Below are 24,387 nucleotides of genomic sequence, written 5' to 3' on the forward strand. Positions count from 1 at the left end.
CGTAGGCCATTGCGTTTCAAAGACTTTGTGTAAGAAAGGGAGATGTAATATGTATTGTATTAAAATGTTAAAATGTAAAATATTAGTGAGTCCGCCAGGTGGCGATCGTTGCTGATGCATCACGGGAACGGTACTGAGCGCTCACTTTGGTTGTAACCTCGAGACAATAAACATAACAGACTTATCAAACATTCCTGTATGATAAGTCCTTAAATTATCAATGTACTACATGATTTAGAAATATTAATATTTAGTGCTACCTTACAAGTCAAATGCATTAAGTATTCATTTACATAATATTAATTGTAATAACTTTTAAATTTTTTACAGAGTATAGACGTTGATGTTAAGCCACAAAGTCAAATGACACCAGCACTTATTATTTCTGGTCCACAAAGAATTCCAAAATGTGGTACATTTTCCCTTATTGGCCATTTCTCAAATTCTGGAGAGCAATGTTTTTACAGATGGAGAGTGTGGCGTTCTGATAGACAATATGTAAATTCTAAAATATCAGAAATAGTATCAAGTAAGAAAATATTTATATTTTGTCAAATGTATAAAAAATCCAACATTTTTTCAGTTTTAATCAACACATTCATAAGAGGTTATAGGCATCATAGAATATTGTTAATAAATGAAAAAATGATTCAATACATACATTTCATAATAATCTAAATCTTCAAATTAAACTAATAGGAAAAGTGTTAGATAAGAATAATGATTATATACAGTCGACCCCCCTATAACGCAGTAGATACATTCCGCTTTATAAGAATTTCGCGTTGTAGCAATCCTTAAATACATGAGCCAATCACAACCCGGCATGTGTGCAGTTTGCAGACTACGGCTGTTTGAAAGGTTTTCTTCCATAAAATTAATCGATTATAGACTAATTTGACTCAACATTTCCAAAACATGTATAATTTTTTGGGAATAATCCATATAAACTATGCTATAAACAAAAAATTGTAGGATTACTTACCGAGTGTTCACTGTTCAACAATGCCATTGCTTAATTAAGCTTGTTTTCATCGTGGAGCAGCGCACCAAATGCCGGGTGCATTTTCTGATAAGTTATTTTTCTGCAAAAAATTCATTGAACTTTGGAGACATCATTAATAGAAATAATTTTTATGGCCATTGAATAAGAAATGTTTTTTCACAAGAAATGTTTTTTCACAAGAAATGTATAAAATTACAGTACTGTATTAGACTTACAGTACTTAATTTAGGCCTATATACTGTACAGACGATAGTAAACTCAACTTACCTGCCTAAACTCTCCGTAGCGTGTAAGTAGTTCGGCTGCTCGTCCACTATTGATCCAGATTTCACCAATCCTGTCACGACATGAGTCGGCGATGACGTTTTACTGCATTTTACGAGTCTCTGTTAGCGTATTTATACGAATACGGTCGCAATTTTTTTGCCGTGATATACGAATCCACATTATATGAACCCGCGTTATAAGGTCTACTGTATATATAATCTCAAAATATTCATTTTTATAATTTATTTTTGTATAATTATGTGAGATTAGCAGTGGGCCACTGGGCTCATCCCAAATGACCACTTACTCAGCAACAGGTTGGTAAAACCTGTTCTCGGCTTGTCGGATGGCTAAGAGGGCAAAAATTTGAGTGGGGAGTGCATCGGTAAGTCGGCAGGTGTCCTTCAGAGACAGGAGACAGGTTTAAAAACTAAACAAGCATTTATTTATATAACTAAGCTAGGATACATAGATTAAATGCGATTAAATAAGTTCACTATACAAAAGGGACGTTCTAATAGCTTTACCTGCTAGTCTGAGAGAGAGTTCACAAAGCTCTAAAAAGTACAGATATCTCTATGCGGATATGTCTAATATGTGTTCTTTGAATATGTTCGTTAATGGCGATGGAAGTTCAAATGGCTGTAGTTGGTCGTATGTCCTTTCGTCCGGAGTATGGAGACAAATATGGCACATCTACCAAGTATAACTTCCGAGGGATCGCCCGGAGCTTTCGGGGACTCGAGCTTTTATACGTTATTCGTGAGAAATGAGTCACGTGATTGACTTCTGTTGACACTTACGGTACATTCCGATCAACTAACTGTCAACTTTCCCACCATAATGTGAAAACAATCGGTGACCTCTGATATACTTCTCACCAAGAGTGTTTTTTTTCATCGGAGTTGTTTACAAAGATTTTTCCGACATCGGCATAAAAATCGCAGATTTCACAATTAAATAAACATATGGATCCAAATTAATTACTTTCATTTATTAAGTTATATATTTCAAGTACCAAACATGCTCTGGCTGTTCATTTAGTATTTGAAATTAAGTTATTGTTTTATGATTTCAGATACCCAAACTGCAACATTAACTTTAAATGTAGAAGGACTTGAATTTGATGTAGACTATACATTTGAACTTTCTGTATCAGCTGGAAGTCAAATATCAGCAAGTAAAACCCACACACTTAGAAAAAAAAATTATGACAGCCCAATTGTGACAGTTATCTCAAATCCAGTGCCGTCTTTACCAGTTCAGTCTGATCAAATGTAAGTGAAATTTTTTATGTATTTAACATTATTTATATTTACAATTAAAATTTTTATATAACATTCATTTTAATTCATATTCTGTTAGGATCCTGCTAAATGCAATGGTTACTCTTCCAGAATGTGTAACTAAATTAGGTCAGATATTTATGTTATGGTCTGTTGATAACCCAAAAATTAAATTTGATTTTGGATCTATTGCTTCTCCTATATACAGGATAAAGCCAAATACTTTGCCAGGTAGATTTATTTTAAATTTAAAATTTCTCTTTAAGAAATAAATCTAATAAAGTAGTATTCTTCTTTATTTTAAATAGGAGATACATCAGTCACATTTACAGCTAAAGCATTCTTGGGTTCAACAATAAATGAAAGTTCAGAATCTAGTGTTACCTTTAGAATTGCACCAGCTCAATTAAAAGCTAATATAGAAGGTCAGAAAATCTTTTTTCTTCAAAATGTGATATTAATATTTAAAATTATTGTAAGAGATAATAATAAAATTACATTTACATAATATAATTATTTTATTTAAAAAATTTTTTGAAATATATGAAAAAATTTATGTTAATTTTCTTTTAAAACAGATTTTCAAATTATTTCATATAAATATGTTTAAATCTTAATTATAAAGTTAAAATTTGAAAGAAATATTTAGTATAATGTAATTAATATTTGAAAATTTGTCAGTTATCAGTATCAAATGTTTCAGTTTGTTTTTACTATATTTAATTTACATTTTAACTTTAATTATAAGTGGAATTAATGCTTTATTTCCAAACAGCATCACAAAATTTTGGTAATTTAAATATAAAGAACGAAGGAAGCTCATTAGTGAGTCTGGTAGTTGAGTCCGGTGTTGCTCGGGCAAAAAATAACAACAGCAAAGATTAACATTATTAGATTATTTCGTACTTCTAATCTTTCTACTATATTATATTATAGTATTTGATTTACAAAGGTTATCTTACCAGTGGCGTGCCATCTATGGAAGCTGTGGAAGTGCCACTTTCTGTTTATTTTCTAGAATATAAATACATATTGTGCGATTATTTTCATATTTTAATGTACTTTGACTTAATTAAAATTAATATTTTATTATAATCTCATTATGTATCTTATTACAAATTTTTATACTATATGTGAGAAAAATTATAAGATTGCTTTGTATATTCAAATATAAATTTGTATATAAATATTCCCAATGGAAGCGTTATATTGTTGAATGTGGGATAGCTTCCACGACAAAAATATTTGAATGGTGTAAAGCAGCCAGATTATACACATTCGCACATGCACTTTACAGAGCACCAACCTCACATGGTTTAGCTCGTGGATGCTACACACCAAAATATCGTATAATGCTTCCGATGATTGTATCCAGGGCTAGCACAGCTTCCCTATCTTCAAATGTCACTGCATGCCACTGTATCTTATGTAAGAGTTTATCACATCAAGTGCCCAATCTAACAAATTTTAAAAATTCTTTAAATTGTGTACAGTAAAGAAATAAAGAATTTTTAAAGTGTGTTAGATTGATCATTCTGTATGATAAACCCTTACGTAAGATAACCTTTATAGTTATATTACCGATCTTACTCATTTTCACTGGGTGCAAGAATTAGATCTCTTCTGAGGCTAATTAGAGAATTTTTACATGGGTCTAAAAATATGTTCGATTTTCTTCAAAAATTAAAAAAAAAATCACATCTAAAATAGTACCATAAAAGCTGAAGTTCTTTAAAGTAATCCTTAACTCTCTCCCACTCCCCCATAGGGAAATTTCCAAAAATTCCTTCTTAATATGCATTCTCTTGGTTACCCTAACTGCGTACAAAATTTTAACTTTCAACTCCTAATCATTTGGGCTCTGCACTTTATTATTATTATTATTATGTTGGGTTATGTAAGATATACTCAATTAACACAGGTGGCTGTGTACTATGCCGGACCAGAGTCAAGGCATAGCAACCTAAACAAAACTAAAATTAAATAAGTGTGTCAGTGTCTGTATTCAGGAATTTTCTCACAATATGACATGTATTCAATATAGTGGCCTTCTGTAGTGTGATGTTTGTGTTTCTATTCAATTGTACTGTGCCCAGGCTTTTATGTAGTGTGTGTGGTATGACCCCTGTAGAGGAGAGAATGACAGGTACAATAAGCACCCTCTCCATCCTCACAGATACCTTATTTCCTGGGCAAGTTCTGTGTACTTGCTGACTTTTTCAGTTCATGTGTTTTGTACATTGTGAGTGTTTGGAATAGATATGTCTATAATGTATGTGATTTTATTGTTATTATTATTATTATTATTATTATTATTATCAACCCATCTTAATTATATTATAAGATTAGTTCTCTTTACAGTTTTCATGTAACCACTTCATTCAAACTTAATACACTTGTAGATAGTCTTCTGCTTAACTTTTTGTACTTATTCCTATACTTAATGAATATCAGTGCTTGCCCACTATAACTGATCATTATCTTCATGCTTTCTAAGAAATTTATTTTCTCTTATTCACTCAATAGTCTTTCTCTAAAATTATTTATTTTATTTTTCTTCAGTAGAATGGATAGTGTTATGAATTCCCTTGAATCTTATAACGTTAGCCATTACATCTTCATATTTCAGTATCAGATCTTTAAACAACACCAAGTACTTTTTTTTTAGAAATCATAAGTTAAGAATGGACAGAAACATTTAGGGCAAGCCGTGGATGGTTTTAACAGTTTTGTATTGTTGAAGATTCAACCTGTATAATTGATGTATCAGTGGTGAGGCAGCAACTGTGCATGTAGAAGCAGTGAAAAATTTCTTGACCAATTTGATGAAAATATTGAGAAAGGCTGTTACTGCCTGGAACAAATCTTTAATGTAGATAAAACTGTACTTTTTGGAGAAAAAATACCTGAAAGGTCTTACATACACAAAGAAGCTAAAACAATGTTTAGTTTGAGGCTTTTAAATGCTTATTTTTTTATGAATGAACTTTAATTTTTTTTATACATTATTTTTAAAATTTTTGCTGATTGTATTTCTATGTTCTTAATTAAAGCAAAGTTATCAAGTTTGAAGTTTCCTTTAGATCATTTCTTTATCAAGAACTAGCAGACCCCACCACGCATTGTTGTGGCTCAAAATGTATCTATTATAAATGTATTTTCCTGTGGGGGGAATTTTTCGAAAAATCCCTTCTTAGTGTACAGTACATTCTCTTGACGTACCATATTAAAACGCAATCAAAAACGCAAAAAACCGCATCTAAAATAGTATAAATAGAAGCAGAGTTCTTTACAGTAAGCCTTAACCCTGTCCATCTCCCTCCAGTGGGGGGAATTTCGACACATATATTATATAAAAACACGTGCCTATTTGAATGCAGCGTTGTGTCAAAATTTCAAAGGAATCGGTAGGAACAAACAAACATTACATTTTTATTTATATAGATAGATAGAAGATGATCCGCTTTAGTTCATTTTTACAGAAAAGCATAATGCCTCACAGAAAAGCAAACTTAGGGCGTCATACTCGTAGTGCCATCTGTTGGACATAAAAGCCTTAACCTAGATTATATCTTTTACTTTGTATGAATGTTTAACGGAATAATATACAGCCTATGTTCACCCTGAAGTTCCATTCTAAATATTGGTGAAAGAATTTTTGAAATTGGATGAGTAGTTTCGGAGATTACCTGCTACATCTAAACTTACTTACAAACATTACCTCTTTATAATATTAGTATAGATAAATAAAGCAATTAAGGTCCTCGTTTATTGACCAGTTTGATAAGTGATCAAGTCATAATAAAAGTGGAACTTGGTTGTTAAATGAGGAGTAACTGTACTATATATTTGTTGAGTTGCTTTTTTTTAGTTTTGTTTTCAGTTATGGTAAAAATTTTGTATTTTTTATATATTGATATAATAAAATATTTATTTATTTTTTTTTTGTTTAGGCAGTTCAGAGCTGACTGTTGGGACAGAAAATGGAGTAATTGAACTAGACGGTTCTAAAAGNTAAATATTTTCAGAATCAACAACCTTGTTACGATTATTCACAACCAAAAGATATGTTGTTAATAACAAAAAAGAAACGTAAAGAACCTATATTACAATTTCATTCTAATGCTTTGAAAGTTGGACAGAAGTTAACATTTGGATTAAAAGTTCGCAGTAATGATCAAAACAGTGAAACTGCTAATGTGATAATTAATGTCATAAGTGGAAGTATTCCTGTGGTAAGATTTTGAAATTCTAATTTAATTATTTTACTTCTTAAGTATTAATTATTTCAAAAGTCTTTGGGCCATGAAATGGTCCAAGGATAAATGTGGCTGTGAATCCATAACAGATTACAACTTTATGCAAGTATAGTGAAATCTGAAGAAAACACAAGTGTTCTCCATTGTCTGTAAACTGTCTTATTTGGCCATGGAGAACCTTCACAGAGCTATTTTTTTTATTTATTCATATAGGTCCTTTATATCTTGAGAGACTAACAGTTTTTTGAGCCAGAAACTTATTGGGCTTTTATAATTTTAGAAAGTTTATAAGCTATTTAGAAACTTTTATATATTCTGTCTATTATATTCTACCAACCCAAATTTATTAATTATTAAGATGTATGATAGACAATGACATAATTATATGTATATTGTTTAATTCTTCTTTGAAAAATTGTAAGTTTGTTTGTTTTATTGGTGTATGGAAATGTGATACTTGGGTGATCTGTTGAGGGGGTGCCACATGGGAGGACTTTTATGGGAAACTGGTCCCTATTTAGGTGTTAGTTACGTGAAGAAAACTCAGAAAACTTTTCATGGCCAATCTATTGGTCAGGTATGAAGCCACGACTAACTACCAGTGTTTAGTGGTTTTATCCACTTGGCCACTGGTGGGCAAAAATTGTAAGATGCTGATTAATAATTTATTTGGATTGTAATATCATAGTTAGAAAATTTTGTCCCTAACTATTTTATAACTTTAAATCAGTTTTGGTAATGATAAGATCATGATAGTATATATATAGACCATATTATAATAACTCGAAAATTAGACTAGTTTAGAGATTTTACAGGCTTAATTATTTCAAACATTTTTGGCTCTTTTCAGGCATCAGAAATTTCTTATAATTTAAAATGAATTTTATTTTTCTATATGTAACATATTTTTAAATTATAGGAAATTCCTGATCAATGACTTTGAAAAAAGATTAAAAGCGTTTGAAAGAGTTAAAAATNCATTCAATATTAAAAAAAAATTACTGATTTTAAAGTTTATTGCTAGATTTTGATTTTGAAAGTTTAATACAAGATATTTTAAAATAGTTTGCTTTTTGATTTAATGGCTGTGCTCTGAATTTTTATATCAACTTTTCCAAAAATAGTAAAAACAAACTAGTACATATACAAACTGAGCAATACGACTTTTGGCCTTTTTGTGCTCTCTGAGCAGTAAAGGGCCTAAAATCACAAAAAAAAAAAAACTGAGCAATACACTTATTTATAATTATAATTAGGGTTTCTCATTTCATGGTTTTTTGCTTGTCTCGGGATTTCAAGAAAAATTGAACTGGATCCCGAGATATAATTAATTATTTTTAAAATGTAAAATAAACCTTGAAATTGAATGATATAATTATTTTTCATTTTTTTTAGTAATTTAATACATTCTGCAACCTCCAAATTAATGTTAATAATGCTGTATAAAATATGTATTAAAAATTACCTTTGTACATATTGATAGAAATTTTCACAAATAGAAAAATTTTTTAAAGTTTGTTGCAAATTGCTTACAACAAAAAAAAATGCCTTTGAATTGAGTTGAAAATTTAAAGAAAAAATGAAATTAGATCAAACTTCTAACATAGAAGGTAATTTTCATTTTTTTAAATAAAACATAATACAAAATATTATTGTAAATTTTTATAATAAGATTTTAAAAAGCAAAGATGGTCAATAGTTTCATTACTCAATCTCGTTCTTATTTTAGTAATGAAAAGTCCTGCTACCGAGAATGTCCTTTCCAATTCAATTGATATGCGTGGAATTGTCTTTAATGCATTTAAGAGAAGACAGATGTTATGTGTTTTTTCACCTGTAGCCTCAAAGATTTCTAGTTTATTTTCAAGATGTGTTACAGTACTTCTTTTGCCCTCTAGTATTCTTGATATGTCTCACTTGGCTGCTTTAATAGCGTCATCAAGCTTACACCCCGATAACTCGGCAGTTTGTTTGGCTTTAATAATCAGATTTATAAAGAAAAAAATTTCATACTTGCATACTTCGTAGTCATTTGTATCCTTGCACAATCTGAAGCTACTGGGCATGGTTAAAAATTAAGACAGCATCAGTGCAATTATTCAAGATATTACAAATTCTGAAAAATAATTGTAAAAAAAGTAAAAGTAAAACATATTGATTATTAACAATCTGTGACATGCCATAACAAGCAAAAATTTAAAAACAAATAAGCAGGCTTAAAATTAATAAATACAAATGTATTCTGACAGTTTATAAGTTAATTATAGTATCTATTTATAAAATTTCCTTGACCTTAACACAAAATAAGAAAAAAGTGAATTTTTAAGAAATTTGTGGGATTTCCCAGAAAGAAAAGAATATCCTGGGATTGTTTTCTTTCCAGCCAGGATTCCAGGATCCCGTTAGAGAAACCCTAATTATAATTAATAAATAAACTTTAAGTACAAATTTTTCAAATAAATTGAAACTGTATAACAAATTGCTACAAAATGGTGATTATTTGATCAGTATCATCATCTAGAATTTTGATAAAACTAATTAGTTTATGCTTCTAACACAATAAAGTGGTATATATTAAGACACTTGGCGGGTTTTCTCATCTTTATTATTGTGTTAGAAGCATAAACAAATTGTAAAGCACGGTTTCATATCATCAAAAAAAAAAAAAACCATCNTTCTTATTGTGTTAGAAGCATAAACAAATTGTAAAGCACGGTTTCATATCATAAAAAAAAAAAAAAAAACTAATTAGTGTTTTTCGTATCTGGATGTTTGAGAATTTTTCAAAATATTATGAATGAATCCATAAAAAATTGAAAAATAAAGATGTATTAACTTTTTAAATATATTAACTTTTATTCAGAAACTTTTATATAAAAACTTTTAATTTTAGATAATACTAAAATCTGTAGTTTCTGCTGGAGTTGTTATTCCAAAACCAAATTCTGATGCCGAAGCATATTTTGTGCCAGCAGGTGCATCTGTAATTGTCTGTGCTGAGGTAAAGCCTGGTAAATATAAACTGAAGTCAGTATCATGGGACATAATAGGTAATATAAAGGTTTGGAATTTTTTTTGTATTAAATTTATTATAAATTAAAATTAATTACTATTTAAATTATTGAGGTTCAACTCGACCATTTACATACAGTGTTTTGGAGGGAAAGACATGTCTTACATTAGGTGAAGGTATGTAAATTAAATTAAAATAAACTTATCTCTTATTTGTATTTAATTTTGAAAATATTTTTAAAAATTATGCACTGTTTATGATTTATCTTTTATATAGGATATTTAATAGAACATGGAGTTTATAGAATAGAAGTAAAAGCATGTGATAATATGAAATCTTGTGGTAATATGACTATTTCTTTATATGCAACACCTCATGTCAGTTCATGTAAAGTTACTTTTAAACAGTATACATCATGCAAATGGGTAAGTAAAATATGTAATACATATCATTGTTAAACATTAATATTATTTGAAATTGTTTAAATTAATATATTGGTTTATTTAAATAGACAACAGCAAAAGTTAGTGGCTGTGTAATATCTCCAGATCGTCTGCCATTAACATATCAAGTAATTATGTATTCTGGAAGTAATTACATACCTGTTACTGCCCATGAATTTACTGATGATTTAAAATTTATTGGTCCTCCTCCACCATCAAATGAAGATAAAGTTTTATTAGGATTATTGGTATTTTTGTTATCTAATATTGTATTAATATTACTGATAGTTAAATTATTAAATTAAATATTTTAAAATTTAATTTAGTATAATTTATACACAAAAGTTTTGTTCCATATTTAATTAAGTAATCTAAATTTGCAAATTCAATTTTTTTTTATAATTTTAGGTCTGTGACAGGTTTAATAAGTGTAAAAATTTTAGTGGTGATCCTGTGCAAGTAACAACTGGAACTAATCATGAAGAATCATTAAAAACCATTGTAAAATCTGCAAAATTTGTTAATGATGCGGGTATGTTCCTAATATATATTTCTTAAAATTTCCTGTTCAGAATAGAATTTTATACTTTTGTAAAATTGAATGTTATAATATAATAGAACAATTATAATACTGTTTTTAACAATAATATATTTTCAAACTCAAAAGAATTAATTTTTCAGATAATAATTGATTATCATCTCATGATAATGATATCATGAGATAATAACTGAATATCTTGTAATTTTCAATGAAAATATAAATGACATTGTAAAACAGTTTTCTAGTTTTATTGCTGTAAAAATTAGTGACTCACTTTGATTATTTAATTATTGACACTGAGTATTTAGAAAAATAAAATTCTAGAATTTTTCTGCTTTGGGCTGTCTATAAATTATGTCTGTATTTTTCTTGAAATTTTTACTCTCCCTCTCGTCCCTCTTTTCCTAGTTTGTCTAAGTTTCCATAACCTCTCCTACCCTCTTTGGACATCCAACAAAACTCAATCCCCCTTAAAACCTTTATCACTTTATGAATAATAGATACCATCTATAGAAATGAAACGTACAAGAAATTTTGAAATATAATAATGCATAAAATGCATTTTATTATATTTAATGTGCAGGTAAAGAAGTTAAGGTTGAAAATGTTGAAAATGATATCAAAATTAAATTAGCACTTAAAACTGATAAAATGAAAAAGGATATCGATTTTTATTGTTATTATTGGGACGAAAAGAAGGAAAAGTGGGATTCCGATAGCGTTAAGACAATTGGTGCAGAATCCAGCATTATGCAGTGCTGGGTTTCACATTTAAGTAGTTTTGTGGTGTTAGAAACAAATAAAGGTTCAGTATTATTTAATTTTTTTTTTAATCAAAAGTGATTTGTTTTATTAATTATTTAAATATTAAACTTTTATAAATTTTATGTTTTTTTAAGGTCTTAGTACCGCATCCATAGCAGGAATTGTGGTGGCGACATTAATGGCTGTTTTCATTATTTGTGTGGTAGTATTGTTTTTTGTTCGCAAGAAACAGAGTAAAGAAATTCGGGTATCGACTGAAGTTCTAAATGCGGAGATCGAAAAATAAATTGCTTTTTTGTTTATTTTATAGAATCATCATTGGTTTGAAAATTGTTGAAAAATATTTTCATTAATTGTACATACATCATAATTATATGCAATGGCAGAAATAAAATTTTATTTTATATTGACGATTTATTTTCTTATTAAAAATATAAAATTCAATTCANTTTTTTTTTTGCAAATAAAGTTAAACTATTGTATTGACAGAAAGTAATGATTACTGGTAACATTTAATATTTAAAGCACTAGTTAAGACGATGACAATAAATTATAACAATTATGTGTTATCAGCTACATGTTGAAGCTAATAGCACAGAGCTTAAAAAGATCTACTTATTCAAAGATAATAATGATAACCAAATTCTGATTACAAAGTTTTTATAATGTATTTTAACTTACCATATATATTGTGGACTTGTTTTATACCATTTTTATTTTAACTTTTGACTAAGTTCTCCTCTGTTTGCTAATTGGAAACTATACCAGTATAATAAGTCCAATTAATAAACAAGGTCCAAGTAGACAGGATAATACACAGAAATTTACAAGAATAAGGACATAGAGGTAAAAAGAATTAAGTGTACTATAATTAGAACTATACTAATTGCCCATAAAGACAAATTGATAAGAATTAAAAAGCTTTAAAAATATGACTTGATTTTTAATAAAGTGTATTTTAATGTTGAACTTTTGATAGTTTTAACAAATACTTTTATTTGTTACTGTAGTTTTTATTATCATTAAAACTGTGTTTTTTTTTTCCAGGGAATTCATTAAAAGCTTTATGTTTGTTTTCATGTTTTTCTTTCAACAACAACAACAACACACAGTTTACAAAAGAACAAATGGACGATATTGTGATGTATACAGTTAATTCAGTTGCAGAATTTCCTACAGTTACTCAGGTTTCTAGCCAAGTTTCTGCCTTACATTCATGTGTTTTGCCACTTTGTAATCACAAAGAAACTGCTTATAAAACTAAATGTCTGAATGCAATAGCAAAATCTACAGAGAAAGCATCTTCTCTAAAAGTAAATATCATGCATTTATTTAAATTTATTTACAATTTTCTTTAAATAGAAAATAAAGTCAGTAAATTGAATAAAGGTTTGTTTTAAACACTGCACATATAACCAATATGCAACAAGAAGAATCTACAAGAAAACAAATATTTTTGTCCATGTTCAGTTAATAACAATAACCAAATTCACTATCAGGCTAACTGATCTTTGCAGTTGTTAAAACAAACAGTGTTGTTGTATGCACGTGGTGAGTTTTGATTTTTACAGACAGGTATTAAAACAATAAAACGTGCTTTTATTTTTTCTCGTATAAACTTCTACAAGAAAAATTCTTGTGGATTCCGACACTCCTGATTCCTTATTTTCCAACAAAAAAAAAGCAACACCTGTTCAGATCCACAGTCAAATAAGTTTTTTTTTTGCGATACAAAGAAAATACTTATTTTCTAACTTAAACCTACTTACTCTAAATAAAAAAAAAGAAAGAGAGAAAAGGATAGATCATGAGGGACAGGAATATAGTTTTAAGCATGAACGGGTACCCGAGTTGGTGATCGAGGTGGCGGTGGTTGGATGATGTCGTCCTGGAATTTCTTTTGGGGATGGATCATATGGGAGAGTCTACGAATAAGTTTCTTAGTTCTTTAGTCACGATACTTCTTTCTTCTGAACGTTTTGTGACCTTCTTCCAGTCGATGCTACAATGACCTGGAGACCTCTGACACGTCTTCCCTCTTCTAGGTCCAAAGCAAAAGTGACCCTCTCATCTCCCACTTGCCCTCTGGGCTATTTCTTTTCTTTTGTCCCCTAACCAGATCATCCACCACCCACACTTGAAAGAAAGTTCCAGGAAGTATACAAAGGAACACAGAACAAAGAAGGAAGGAAAAATAGAAAAACACATATAAAACATATATATAAAATATAACAAAATACATTGGTGTATCACCACAACAGAAAAGTTATTAGGAATAGCAGGTTGGCAGGTTATGTCTGGATGGGCTTTAGCATTGCAGAGAAGGATGAAAGTTGGGTTTTGAGGGACTTATGGAAACTAATCAAAAGTTATTATTTCTGGCAATTTCTTTCTACAGAGCCGCCATTCTTTTAGCTTTTTATACAGTATCATGGGTGCAATTATTAGGATGGAGGTGGTGGAGGAATGACGACAAATTATACCTTTGATTGTGTTTGGAGAGTAGCCATGTTGTCTGGCATACTGTGTGATAGTTTGGAGTTCCTTATTCCTGTTTTGGTGTCAGATGAAAGGGTAAGGCTCAACAAATTAAGGCACTGAAATCAGCCATCTTGAAGAAAAACATCCACCTCAAAGAACATTGGACTTCAAGCATGAAGGAGCTGGTCAATACCACATTAGCAACCTTTATCTCTGACCCTGATACAGATGTATTGTACATTTCAATCAATCATGCCTCTCACATGGCACCTCCCACAAAGAACAGCTTAGATATTTAGAACAATTAGAAATTTACAAAGCCACAAGAAAAAATTCAGCAATCAACTTTAGATATGTAGACTCCTTCTTCCCTGCATGGAAGTCAATCTACAAAGTTTAATCTTTCTCTCCTCCCTCTTATGTCCCTCACCTTTTAACACATGGAAAGCAATCAACTATTCCTAGTAACTTTTCTGTTTGTTTTAACAACTGTGAAGGTCAGTTAGCCTGATGATGCCCATTAAACAGAGATGAAAATGTTTGCTTTCATGTAGTTTCTTCTTGCTGGATATTGGTTATATATGCAGTGTCTATTATCTTATACCCAGTTTTGAGTCATTCTATCTTATGTATTTTAACTAGGCATACTTGGAGACATCAATTATCACTCAATCCTATGATATGGTAACAAGTTTTCTAAATTCCTCTGATGCTAATACAAAATTACTTCAAGCAGCTAAAAAAGCCCAGGTAGCATTGTTGGCACATTCTGCTGCTTTTCTTCCTTTGGGAAGTAAAATGCAATTTGGAAGTGGTAAAAAAGGCAAACCATTTTCTATACTTTATCACAAATATATTGATCAAAATCCCTTACAACTTAGAACAAATATCAATACAGGAAGTCTTTTATCTTCAATTAGTTTTGGAAAGAAAGTCACAGAAAAGTAAGTAAAAATAAATAAAAAATAAATTATAATTATAGAATATATTTTAATGGAAAAATTTATGATAGATTAATTGAAATTCTTAATATATTTCTAATTTTTTGCAATTAATTAATTAATTAATTCTTTCATTTGAAAACATTAGAAAAATAAGTAGGCTATATCTTTTCACAGGTATATTCTAATGCTTTATTTAATGGAAAAAATGTTTGCGGGAACACTGTAGTAATCAATTCCATATAAACTACAATACTCTTTGAAAAAAATATATAAATTTGAAAATTTTGAATTTGCTGTCACTCAGTTTATAGTCATTTCACATATTATATGTGAATATATTTAATATTATATATAAATATGCAAATAAAGTAAAATGATAGTGATGTGATCTTTAGTTTCAATTTTGTTAGCAAAATAATGAAAAATAATGTTGGGCATAGACAAAGTAAATTATGTAGTATATATAAACACTAACAGATTAACCTGGTGTTGCTCAGGCAAAAAGTAACAATAGTGAAGATTAAGATTATTACATTATAACCAATCTTACCCATTTTCACAAAATGCAAGAATTAGGTCCCCCTGTTTCCAGACTAATTAGAGAATTTTTAGATGGGTCTAAAAATATGTTCGATTTCCCACAAAAATGCAAAAAACCGCATCTGCACTTGTAAATCTTGCATGTTGCTTTCTCTTAACACTTCCATTGTTAATGAATACACTTCTTTAGTCCCCATGTGGTACCCTACAAAAATGCAGTTAAAAATAAAAAGTTGAATCTAAAATAGTACAGTAGAAGCTGAGTTCTTTAGGATAAGCCTTAATCCTTTCCCTCTACCCTGCAGTGGGAATTTCAAAAAGTCTTTTCTTAGTGTACATTCTCGTGACATACCCTATTAAAATGCAGTCAAAAATGTAAAAAAACTGCATCTAAAATAGTAAAATATGAGGGCTATTTTTTTTTTCAACCTCCAATGGTCCATAAAAAAAAGAAAAGTGTAAATAACAAAATGAATTTATTACCAAAAGTTAGGTACAAACACGGTTACTTTTCGACATAATCACTGTGAGGATTGAGGCATTTGTCATATCTGTGGACAAGCTTTTCCATCCCCTTGTCATAGAATGTTGCCGCCAATGACTTGAGATGGGCCCTAACGTTTTCTTTGAAGATTGTCATTAGTCTCGAACCTCTGCCCTCCTAGCCACTTTTCCTGTTCAGGAAAGATGTGGAAGTTGCTTGGTGCTAAATCGGGGCTATACGCTGGGTTTTTAAAGGTGGTGAAGATTTTCACCTTTCAGACTTCCATCCAGCTTAAAACTTTTTAATGTGTGAAGACTTCCACATCTTTCCTGAACTGAAAACTGTGGCTAGCAGGGCAGAGGTTTGAGACTAATGAACTAATGACGATCTTCAAAACAACATTGTTAAGGCCATCTCAATTCACTGGCAGCAACATACTATGATGAGGGGATGGAAAAGCTCGTCCACAGATATGACAAATTCCTCAATCTTCACAGTGATTATGTCAAAAAGTAACCATGTTTGTACCTAATTTTTGGTAATAAATTCATTTTGTTATTTACACTTGTCTTTTTTTTATCGGAGGTTGAAAAAAACAGCCCACGTAGAAGCTGAGTTCTTCATGGTAAGCCTTAATCCTGTCCCTCTCCCTATGGAGGAGGAACTTTGAAAACTCCTTTCTTAGTGTATGTTCTCATACCCTAACTGTGTACTAAATTTCAACTTTCAACTCCTGTTTGGGCTTTGCACTTAATATCATCATCATCAACCCATCTCAATTATATTATAAGATTGGGTTTATCCAAGCTATTGTTTATATATGAGTATATATTTCATTAATGTATTTCTCTCATAGTTTCAGTTGTGTAATTCTAATGTATTATGTTAAATTTAGGGACTGTCCATAAATTATGTTTGCATTTTTCTTGAAATTTTTGTTCTCCCTCCCCGTCTTGTCCCAGTTTGTCTGACTTATTATAATCCCCTCCTTTCCGGTGTGGATATCATTTATGGACAGTCCCTTATGAAAAATCACCAAGAATTAATATTCTAGTAATAAAATAACTTTAAATTTAAATATTACACTAAGTAAATTTCAAGAAAATACTATTACAACCAGCCAAATATTAATAAATAATAATGTATTAAATTTTGATTCCAATACTTATTCTGAAGCATTTATAATTAAAGTTATGAACAGAATAATTAAAATTTACAAGAAAAGAAATTTAGAAAATAACTTTTGAAAATTTATATTGTAATTCAGCAAATAATAATAAAATAATAATTTTATTAATAAAACTTTTATTATTTTATTGTTTAACTTCAATAAAAGTTTTATTTTTATAATTTTTACTAGAATTTTGATGATAAAATAGGTTATATTTTTAAAAAATTATCACAAATACAATTTTTTAATGTTTTTTTCTGTTGCATAATATACTGTACTTAAATTTAAAAAATTAAATTTAGTATACTGATATAAAAAATTTTTCCTAAAATAAAGTACATATTAATTTTGTAGATTTACTAATTGGGATTGTGGTGAAGAAGCACGATGCAATGGTGCTGTCATTAGTATGAGCTTGTATCCTGATAAAGATCCATATACATTAGAAAACGATAAACAGTTGAGCCCTGTAGTCGACGTAAGTCTTCTGACACCAGGCAATGGTAAATAAGATATTGCTTAATACAAATATGAAATTTATATTATATTAATTGAGATTGATTTTCAATTATGTAACATTTAATTATAATTTGGTTGCAATTTTCAAATTGCAGACCTATACATTCCCACTGTTGTCTGTCTACCTGCCCTTTGTTAATATTGAGAATGGAATTAAATAAATGAAAATTAAGAGCAGATATGGAAAGTTTAGGGACCAGAGGTCCTGATTATAACTACATACAAACTTCCAGTCCAGACTGGAAGTCATATGATTTCAATTCAAAATTTTCTCCAGAATGGAGTTAGACAGATGACAGGCATGACTCAATAGTTATCAGAAGTATGATGTAAACTGTCAAGACACTACTAAAATTGACACCAGATACCGAAAGCTTAGGGGCTGGAGATCCAATTAACTCTATATGAACTTTAGATTCAGACTGGAAGTCACTGATTTTTTAAATTAGAGGATGATTAAAAATTGCAGCCTAGCATTAGGATAATGTCATAATAAATAATTACTTGTTAAAGTTTAATATAAAACAAATAAAAAAGTAAAAATGTTATTTTATTCTTTATAATAATAATAGAAATTTACCTCGTAGTATAACAACACTATTCCTAACAGTTTCAAAATAATAAAACCACTTCTTCTCTGCTATTGGATTGTACATTTACTATCTGACATGAATTTGCATATAGGATATTTTGCAAGGTCATGTAATACAGTAAAATTTGATTTTTTTCCAGAATATTTTCAATAATTAATTTTAATTCTTTCACATTTATATTTACTTTAAGTATATATCAGAATATTTGCTTACTAGAGTATTTTAGACTTTCTCATTTAGGTTTAAATCTAGGAAACTGAGTAGCCAGCCTGTCATCCATTTATTCAAAATCATCCTCTATGATATAATTTTCTCATTGATACACTCAAAATGGATCTAGCTTTTCATTAATAAGCATCAGATATATCTAATAACTTAATGACTTTAGAATTTATTCTCAGTTTATAAATGCTACATTTGATATTGAATTTTAATTAAAAGCTTGAATTTTGGACAACAGACAAGTTTCACATTTATCCATTACAAGTTTTCAATGTTTGCACCTTGTGTCGTACAGTATGCATTCAACCAACCGATACTCAAATTTTTCCTACACTCATTACAGCATATCTGTTGTCACTCCTTCCGTAGCCACTGCAGTTCTACAACTACCACAGAGTACTTGTGTTGCAAAATGGTAAGTGATTCTGACTGCAAACTGCAGAACAGAAACTGCCTTTTCTGTTGTGGAGTCACCTAGAGATACTCCACAACAGAAATGGTGCTTCTTAGAGGTAGAACACAGCAAGATGTTTGAATGCATATGGGAGACAAAAGTCAGACAGTTATTCTATTGATTGGTGAACTTCTTGGATAATAATTATCATAATTAGAGTAATTCAAAATGGTAGCATTCATTTGGAAGATGTATAAAAGATTCACATACTTTGTATATAGTCATAATAAAGTATTGAACATGGTAGATAGGTTTTGGCATACACTGTATATTTCCGAAATGACTGCTTATCAATCATTAAGGAATGTATTGTTTACCATTTACTATTTAAAATTTTTATACATTACTAAAATATTTTATTATATTTAATGTGCAGGTAAAGAAGTTAAGGTTGAAAATGTTGAAAATGATATCAAAATTAAATTAGCACTTAAAACTGATAAAATGAAAAAGGATATCGATTTTTATTGTTATTATTGGGACGAAAAGAAGGAAAAGTGGGATTCCGATAGCGTTAAGACAATTGGTGCAGAATCCAGCATTATGCAGTGCTGGGTTTCACATTTAAGTAGTTTTGTGGTGTTAGAAACAAATAAAGGTTCAGTATTATTTAATTTTTTTTTTAATCAAAAGTGATTTGTTTTATTAATTATTTAAATATTAAACTTTTATAAATTTTATGTTTTTTTAAGGTCTTAGTACCGCATCCATAGCAGGAATTGTGGTGGCGACATTAATGGCTGTTTTCATTATTTGTGTGGTAGTATTGTTTTTTGTTCGCAAGAAACAGAGTAAAGAAATTCGGGTATCGACTGAAGTTCTAAATGCGGAGATCGAAAAATAAATTGCTTTTTTGTTTATTTTATAGAATCATCATTGGTTTGAAAATTGTTGAAAAATATTTTCATTAATTGTACATACATCATAATTATATGCAATGGTATATTGACGATTTATTTTCTTATTAAAAATATAAAATTCAATTCAAAATGTTATTTTAATCAAAGTGATGATGCCACATCATTGAAGTACAACGATGGAGGAATGACACCGTCCATTTTCCAGGTCTCGGAAGCTTCATCTTTATTAAATAAACTGTAAAAGAAATCAGAATTTTGTCATGAAATTTTGATAAAATATTAGAATCACTTATATTTTTCCATCATTAATCAAAAATAAATTTTTGAACATCATTCAATTTCTTCCTAATAAATTATTGAACTATGTAAATAACAATTATCCAATATTTAATTGTATTTAAAATAAAATTCTGTTAATAAAAATAATTATTTATATATACACTTATATTTAATTTTCTTGAACTTTTAATTTACTTTATCACATAATATAAAAGATAACTTTTATAACCACTTAAAAAGGGTTTTTCTGGACAAATAAACCAAAATGTTATGTCCTTTGAACAGTATATATAACATAAGACGATTTTTAATGAGTGGGTACCATGGTAATTGTTACACTGACTTGTCTTGACCTTAACTGTTGAAAGTAACTATAGCATGTAAGAGATAAAATGTATTCTGTCATTCATATCAATCCATACCCCTATACATTTACTTTGTTCCATATATATGCTGTATATTAATCCTATCTGATGGGTACAGGTTGATAATATAGAGGGCCAAATCTTTTAAAATTCATGTAAAGAAAAAACACAAAAGTTATATAAAAATTAAAATGTCCTTTAATAAGTTGCAGGAAAATCCATTTTTATTGGTTTCATTCATATATTTTTACAGTTTTGGAGAGAATAGGAGTCTACACTACAAGGAAAGAAAATAGCAGAATCATACTTATTGTACGCATACAGTATAATGGGAGGAAGATCATTAGATTGACAGGTGCAGAGCACCTAGCATGTTGTAACTTTCATGCAAACATTGCATTTGTTGCATGCCACGTTTGTGGTGTAGCAATTTTAATGGCCAGCAGTGTATTTCACCTATCTCAACACGTGGATTGATATATATTTATAAGGGGCTGCCAATATGTAATGCAGATGTGGATGAGTATGAAGGGGATGGGGTGTTTACAGAAACGTGACGTAATGGGAGGATTGAGGCCCTACCATTACATAATGCAAAGCATTGCACCACAAACAGTGCTATTTATGCCACTACTATGTGCGTTATAAGTGTAATTAATTAATTAATGTAGTGATCGAAACTCCGTGCTGTGTATTGAGTTGAGTGCTTACGTAATTTTGGAGCATGGTAAGTGTAACGGAGTGGACTCCGTCTCCGCTTAATGGTGGTGACCAGACCCTAAACACCGGAGTTCGATCAGGGGTTCACGCCTCACTCAGACAAGCTGGCAGCGGGAGTTTTTTCTGGGTTTTCCTCCTTGCCAATGATGCCTGAATAGGGGCCAGCTTCCCCCAAATCCTCCCGGAAGGCTTTCTGTCTCCCTTTCTCATGGGGGTCGTCTCTTATAAGGCCAGCTTTGGTCACGCTGTGACCTCTCTCCTGTCTTCTTGGATTGGTCGTCTTCGATAAGACTACCTCTTCGTTCGCTGTACGATCGGACCCACTGTTTCTTCCGGAGTGAAAAGCGACGAGCTGCAGCACTCTCCTATCAAAGGTTGAAGTGAAGTGAAGAGCAACAGAGCGTTACTGGTGCTAGGATTGTAATTGAAAAGTAGAAAAATAACATTATGTAATTAATGAAGTATTTGCACTCATTAAAAATACAAAATAATTTTATTAAATTGATCTGATGCTAAAAAACCACGTGTATGCATTTTTATGAATGAAGACACGTGTGTTTTTAGTCTTACATTTAGTGAAAACATAAGACTGGATTTAATTAATTTTCTTATTAAACTGGAATACTTATTTTTAAATCATAAAATATACATTCTGTGTTAAGTTTAAATGAGTTAACGGGAGTTACAGAAAGACATTTCGGCTAATTTATATCACACGATATAAATAACCGCATTAAAAAGGAAGTTAAATTAAGGGTAATCATTCATATTAAACTGTCAATAGAGGGCAGTAATTGCCATTAAATGTCTTATGATTTTATTATTATTAATGCGATTTTTAATAATTTATTGCAATGAAAATATTACGCAATATTAAATCAATTTATTAAAAAAATTAATATTTTCAAAAATTTAATTAATAAACAGACGAGATTGAAGCGAAATCATTTGATTTTTTTAAAATTTAAAACTTAATTTAAAAAATCGATCGTTATTTTATTAATAATTGAAAAATTGCTTTAATAATATAATAAATTATTCGTGAAATAATTTTAAATTGTTATAAAATCGTATATACTCGATCACGTGAGCTATATTTAATTTAATATTTATAAATTTTTATTACAATTTTTACGTCTTATTTAAAATTAATGATTAATTAATTACGTATACATTTTAAAAATAACTTAATAGAAAAATAAAATAATTTACTAGAAAAAAAAAATTCGATTCGAAAATTAAACCATAATTGACGTCATTGCTAAATCCCTCTAGTGTTAACCTTGATAACTAAACCAATTCAATCCGGACCAATGGAGTTGGGAGGGCGATAACAGTAGTTGTAATATAACGATAACGTAAGTAAACTTAGATTAGTTAGTAGATGATGGAGTCTGTACTACGTACCGTAGCGAAATTTCACGTGAGGAGTGCTTATTATGTCGGAAAGATCGTTCGAACTTACAGTACAATACACGAACCTAACGGCCCATCTGTCGTTACTCAAGATATCCCGGGTCCAAAATCCACGAAATTAAAGGGTGCTTTAAGTGCCATACAGAACACAGATGCAGTGCAGCTTTTCATAGATTATAATAAGTCAATAGGTAACTATATGTGTGACGTAGACGGTAATTACTTCTTAGATGTGTATAATCAGATAGCATCTTTGCCACTGGGATACAACCATCCTGCTATCTTGGAGGCTGTCAGCGATCCAAAAAATTTCACCGCATTCGCAAATCGTCCAGCATTAGGTATACTTCCGCCTTCGGACTTCGCAGAGAGATTACGCTCCGCTCTTATCGACATCGCGCCACCGGGATTGAAAGAGGTCCAGACTATGGCTTGTGGTTCGTGCTCAAATGAAAACGCATTCAAAGCCGCCTGTTTTTGGTACATGAAGAGGGAACGCGGAGGCCAGGCCCCCGGCGAAGAAGATCTTAATAGTTGTCTGTGGAATAAGACTCCCGGTTCGCCAACTCTCTGTATACTCTCTTTTGCGGGAGGTTTCCACGGGCGTACTTTTGCCGCTCTTTCGACCACTCATTCCAAGTCGATACATAAATTAGACATACCCGCTTTCGACTGGCCGATAGCTGATTTCCCGAAGTACAAATATCCTCTCGAAGAGCATTCCGATTACAATGAAAAAGAGGATGCAAAATGTTTAGAAAAGGTGGAAGATTTAATAGAAACATACCAGAAAAAAGGTAAGCCGGTTGCTGGTTTAATCGTGGAACCGATTCAGGCCGAAGGAGGAGATAATCACGCTTCTACCGACTTTTTTACTAAGTTACGTACGTTAGCTGCAGAAAAAGGTGTAGCTTTTATATGTGACGAAGTACAAACTGGCTGTGGTACTACTGGAAAATTTTGGGCCCACGAATTTTGGAAATTAAAGGACCCACCCGATATTGTAACATTTAGTAAAAAGATGCTTACGGGTGGTTATTTTTATAAAGACAGCTTTCGTCCAAATGAAGGATACAGAGTTTTCAACACCTGGCTTGGTGAACCTTCAAAATTAATATTATTAGAACAAGTCGTAAAAGTAATGAAAAAAGATAGACTTGTCGAAAGTATGGCGACGACTGGATCCTATCTATTAAAAGGTTTAAAAGAAATTAATTCCTCTCATCCTTCAATTGTACATAATCCGAGAGGAAAAGGAACATTCTGTGCTATAGATTTTAATGATGCCGAAACCAGAAATAAAGTAATAAATCTGTTACATAAGAAAGGTATCCATTGTGGTGGTAGTGGTGTCAGAACACTACGAATACGAACGGCCCTCATTTTTAAAAATAACCATGCCGATATTTTATTGGATCGCTTAAAACAAGTGGTAGAAGAAATTAAGTAATTGAAGTATTTTCTCGTTGATAAGATTCGTAAACGCAGAAAGTTGTTACAATCGAGTTAAGTTTTATTTTCTTTGTTTAATTACATTTTTTATCAAAATATATAGATATTGTACAATATATACATAAATATTTTATAAGTACAAGTACCTAATATATACGAATACCTCAATTTTAATAGTAACTGTTGGAATTTATTCATTTTTATTTTTTAAATATTTTCAATATTTATATATTTCAAATTTTTTGTTGAATTTATTATATTAATCATAATTAATTTAAAAAGCCTTAAACTTTGTAAAGGTTTTGAA

At 30.2% G+C, this 24,387-nt stretch overlaps 3 protein-coding genes and 1 long non-coding RNA gene across 4 annotated transcripts; 3 read left to right on the forward strand and 1 right to left on the reverse strand.

Moving 5' to 3' along the window:
- Positions 1 to 330: 330 nt before the first annotated feature.
- Positions 331 to 6,577, forward strand: LOC111633837 (the record flags this gene model as incomplete). The annotated part of the gene is made up of 5 exons (XM_023378472.1): positions 331 to 529; positions 2,352 to 2,550; positions 2,639 to 2,790; positions 2,868 to 2,984; positions 6,513 to 6,577. Coding segments are annotated over 5 exons (732 nt in total), but the record flags the coding sequence as incomplete, so codon positions are not given.
- A 16-nt stretch (positions 6,578 to 6,593) lies between these two features.
- LOC111633846 lies at positions 6,594 to 19,915 on the forward strand. The gene is made up of 11 exons (XM_023378481.1): positions 6,594 to 6,794; positions 9,712 to 9,868; positions 9,945 to 10,007; positions 10,108 to 10,256; positions 10,343 to 10,522; positions 10,683 to 10,806; positions 12,628 to 12,893; positions 14,704 to 15,005; positions 17,555 to 17,703; positions 19,365 to 19,586; positions 19,681 to 19,915. Exons 1-11 carry the CDS (start codon positions 6,627 to 6,629, stop codon positions 19,830 to 19,832), a joined length of 1,932 nt encoding a protein of 643 aa, XP_023234249.1. The 5' UTR covers positions 6,594 to 6,626; the 3' UTR covers positions 19,833 to 19,915.
- Positions 19,916 to 19,943: 28 nt separating this feature from the next.
- On the reverse strand, positions 19,944 to 21,975 carry LOC111633847. Its single transcript, XR_002758114.1, has 3 exons — positions 21,783 to 21,975; positions 21,204 to 21,624; positions 19,944 to 20,083 (listed from the first exon to the last, which is right to left on the reverse strand). It is a non-coding gene; the product is annotated as an uncharacterized LOC111633847 (long non-coding RNA).
- Positions 21,976 to 22,494: 519 nt separating this feature from the next.
- Positions 22,495 to 24,351, forward strand: LOC111633844 (4-aminobutyrate aminotransferase, mitochondrial-like). Its single transcript, XM_023378478.1, has one exon. The coding sequence runs from the start codon at positions 22,597 to 22,599 to the stop codon at positions 24,076 to 24,078; it is 1,482 nt and encodes a 493-aa protein (XP_023234246.1). The 5' UTR covers positions 22,495 to 22,596; the 3' UTR covers positions 24,079 to 24,351.
- The last annotated feature ends 36 nt before the right edge of the window (positions 24,352 to 24,387 follow it).

This window comes from Centruroides sculpturatus, unplaced genomic scaffold (genome assembly GCF_000671375.1).
Source record: "Centruroides sculpturatus isolate CEXI.00-Female unplaced genomic scaffold, Cexi_2.0 scaffold690, whole genome shotgun sequence".
Lineage (NCBI taxonomy): Eukaryota > Metazoa > Arthropoda > Arachnida > Scorpiones > Buthidae > Centruroides > Centruroides sculpturatus.

Coding starts and splice junctions, on each gene's coding strand:
- LOC111633846 (XM_023378481.1), top strand. CDS start 6,627: ATGTTGTTAATAACAAAAAAGAAACGTAAAGAACCTATATTACAATTT. Junction 9,869..9,944: donor AGTATCATGGGACATAATAG/GTAATATAAAGG, acceptor TAAATTATTGAG/GTTCAACTCGACCATTTACA. Junction 19,587..19,680: donor GGTGTTAGAAACAAATAAAG/GTTCAGTATTAT, acceptor TGTTTTTTTAAG/GTCTTAGTACCGCATCCATA.
- LOC111633844 (XM_023378478.1), top strand. CDS start 22,597: ATGATGGAGTCTGTACTACGTACCGTAGCGAAATTTCACGTGAGGAGT.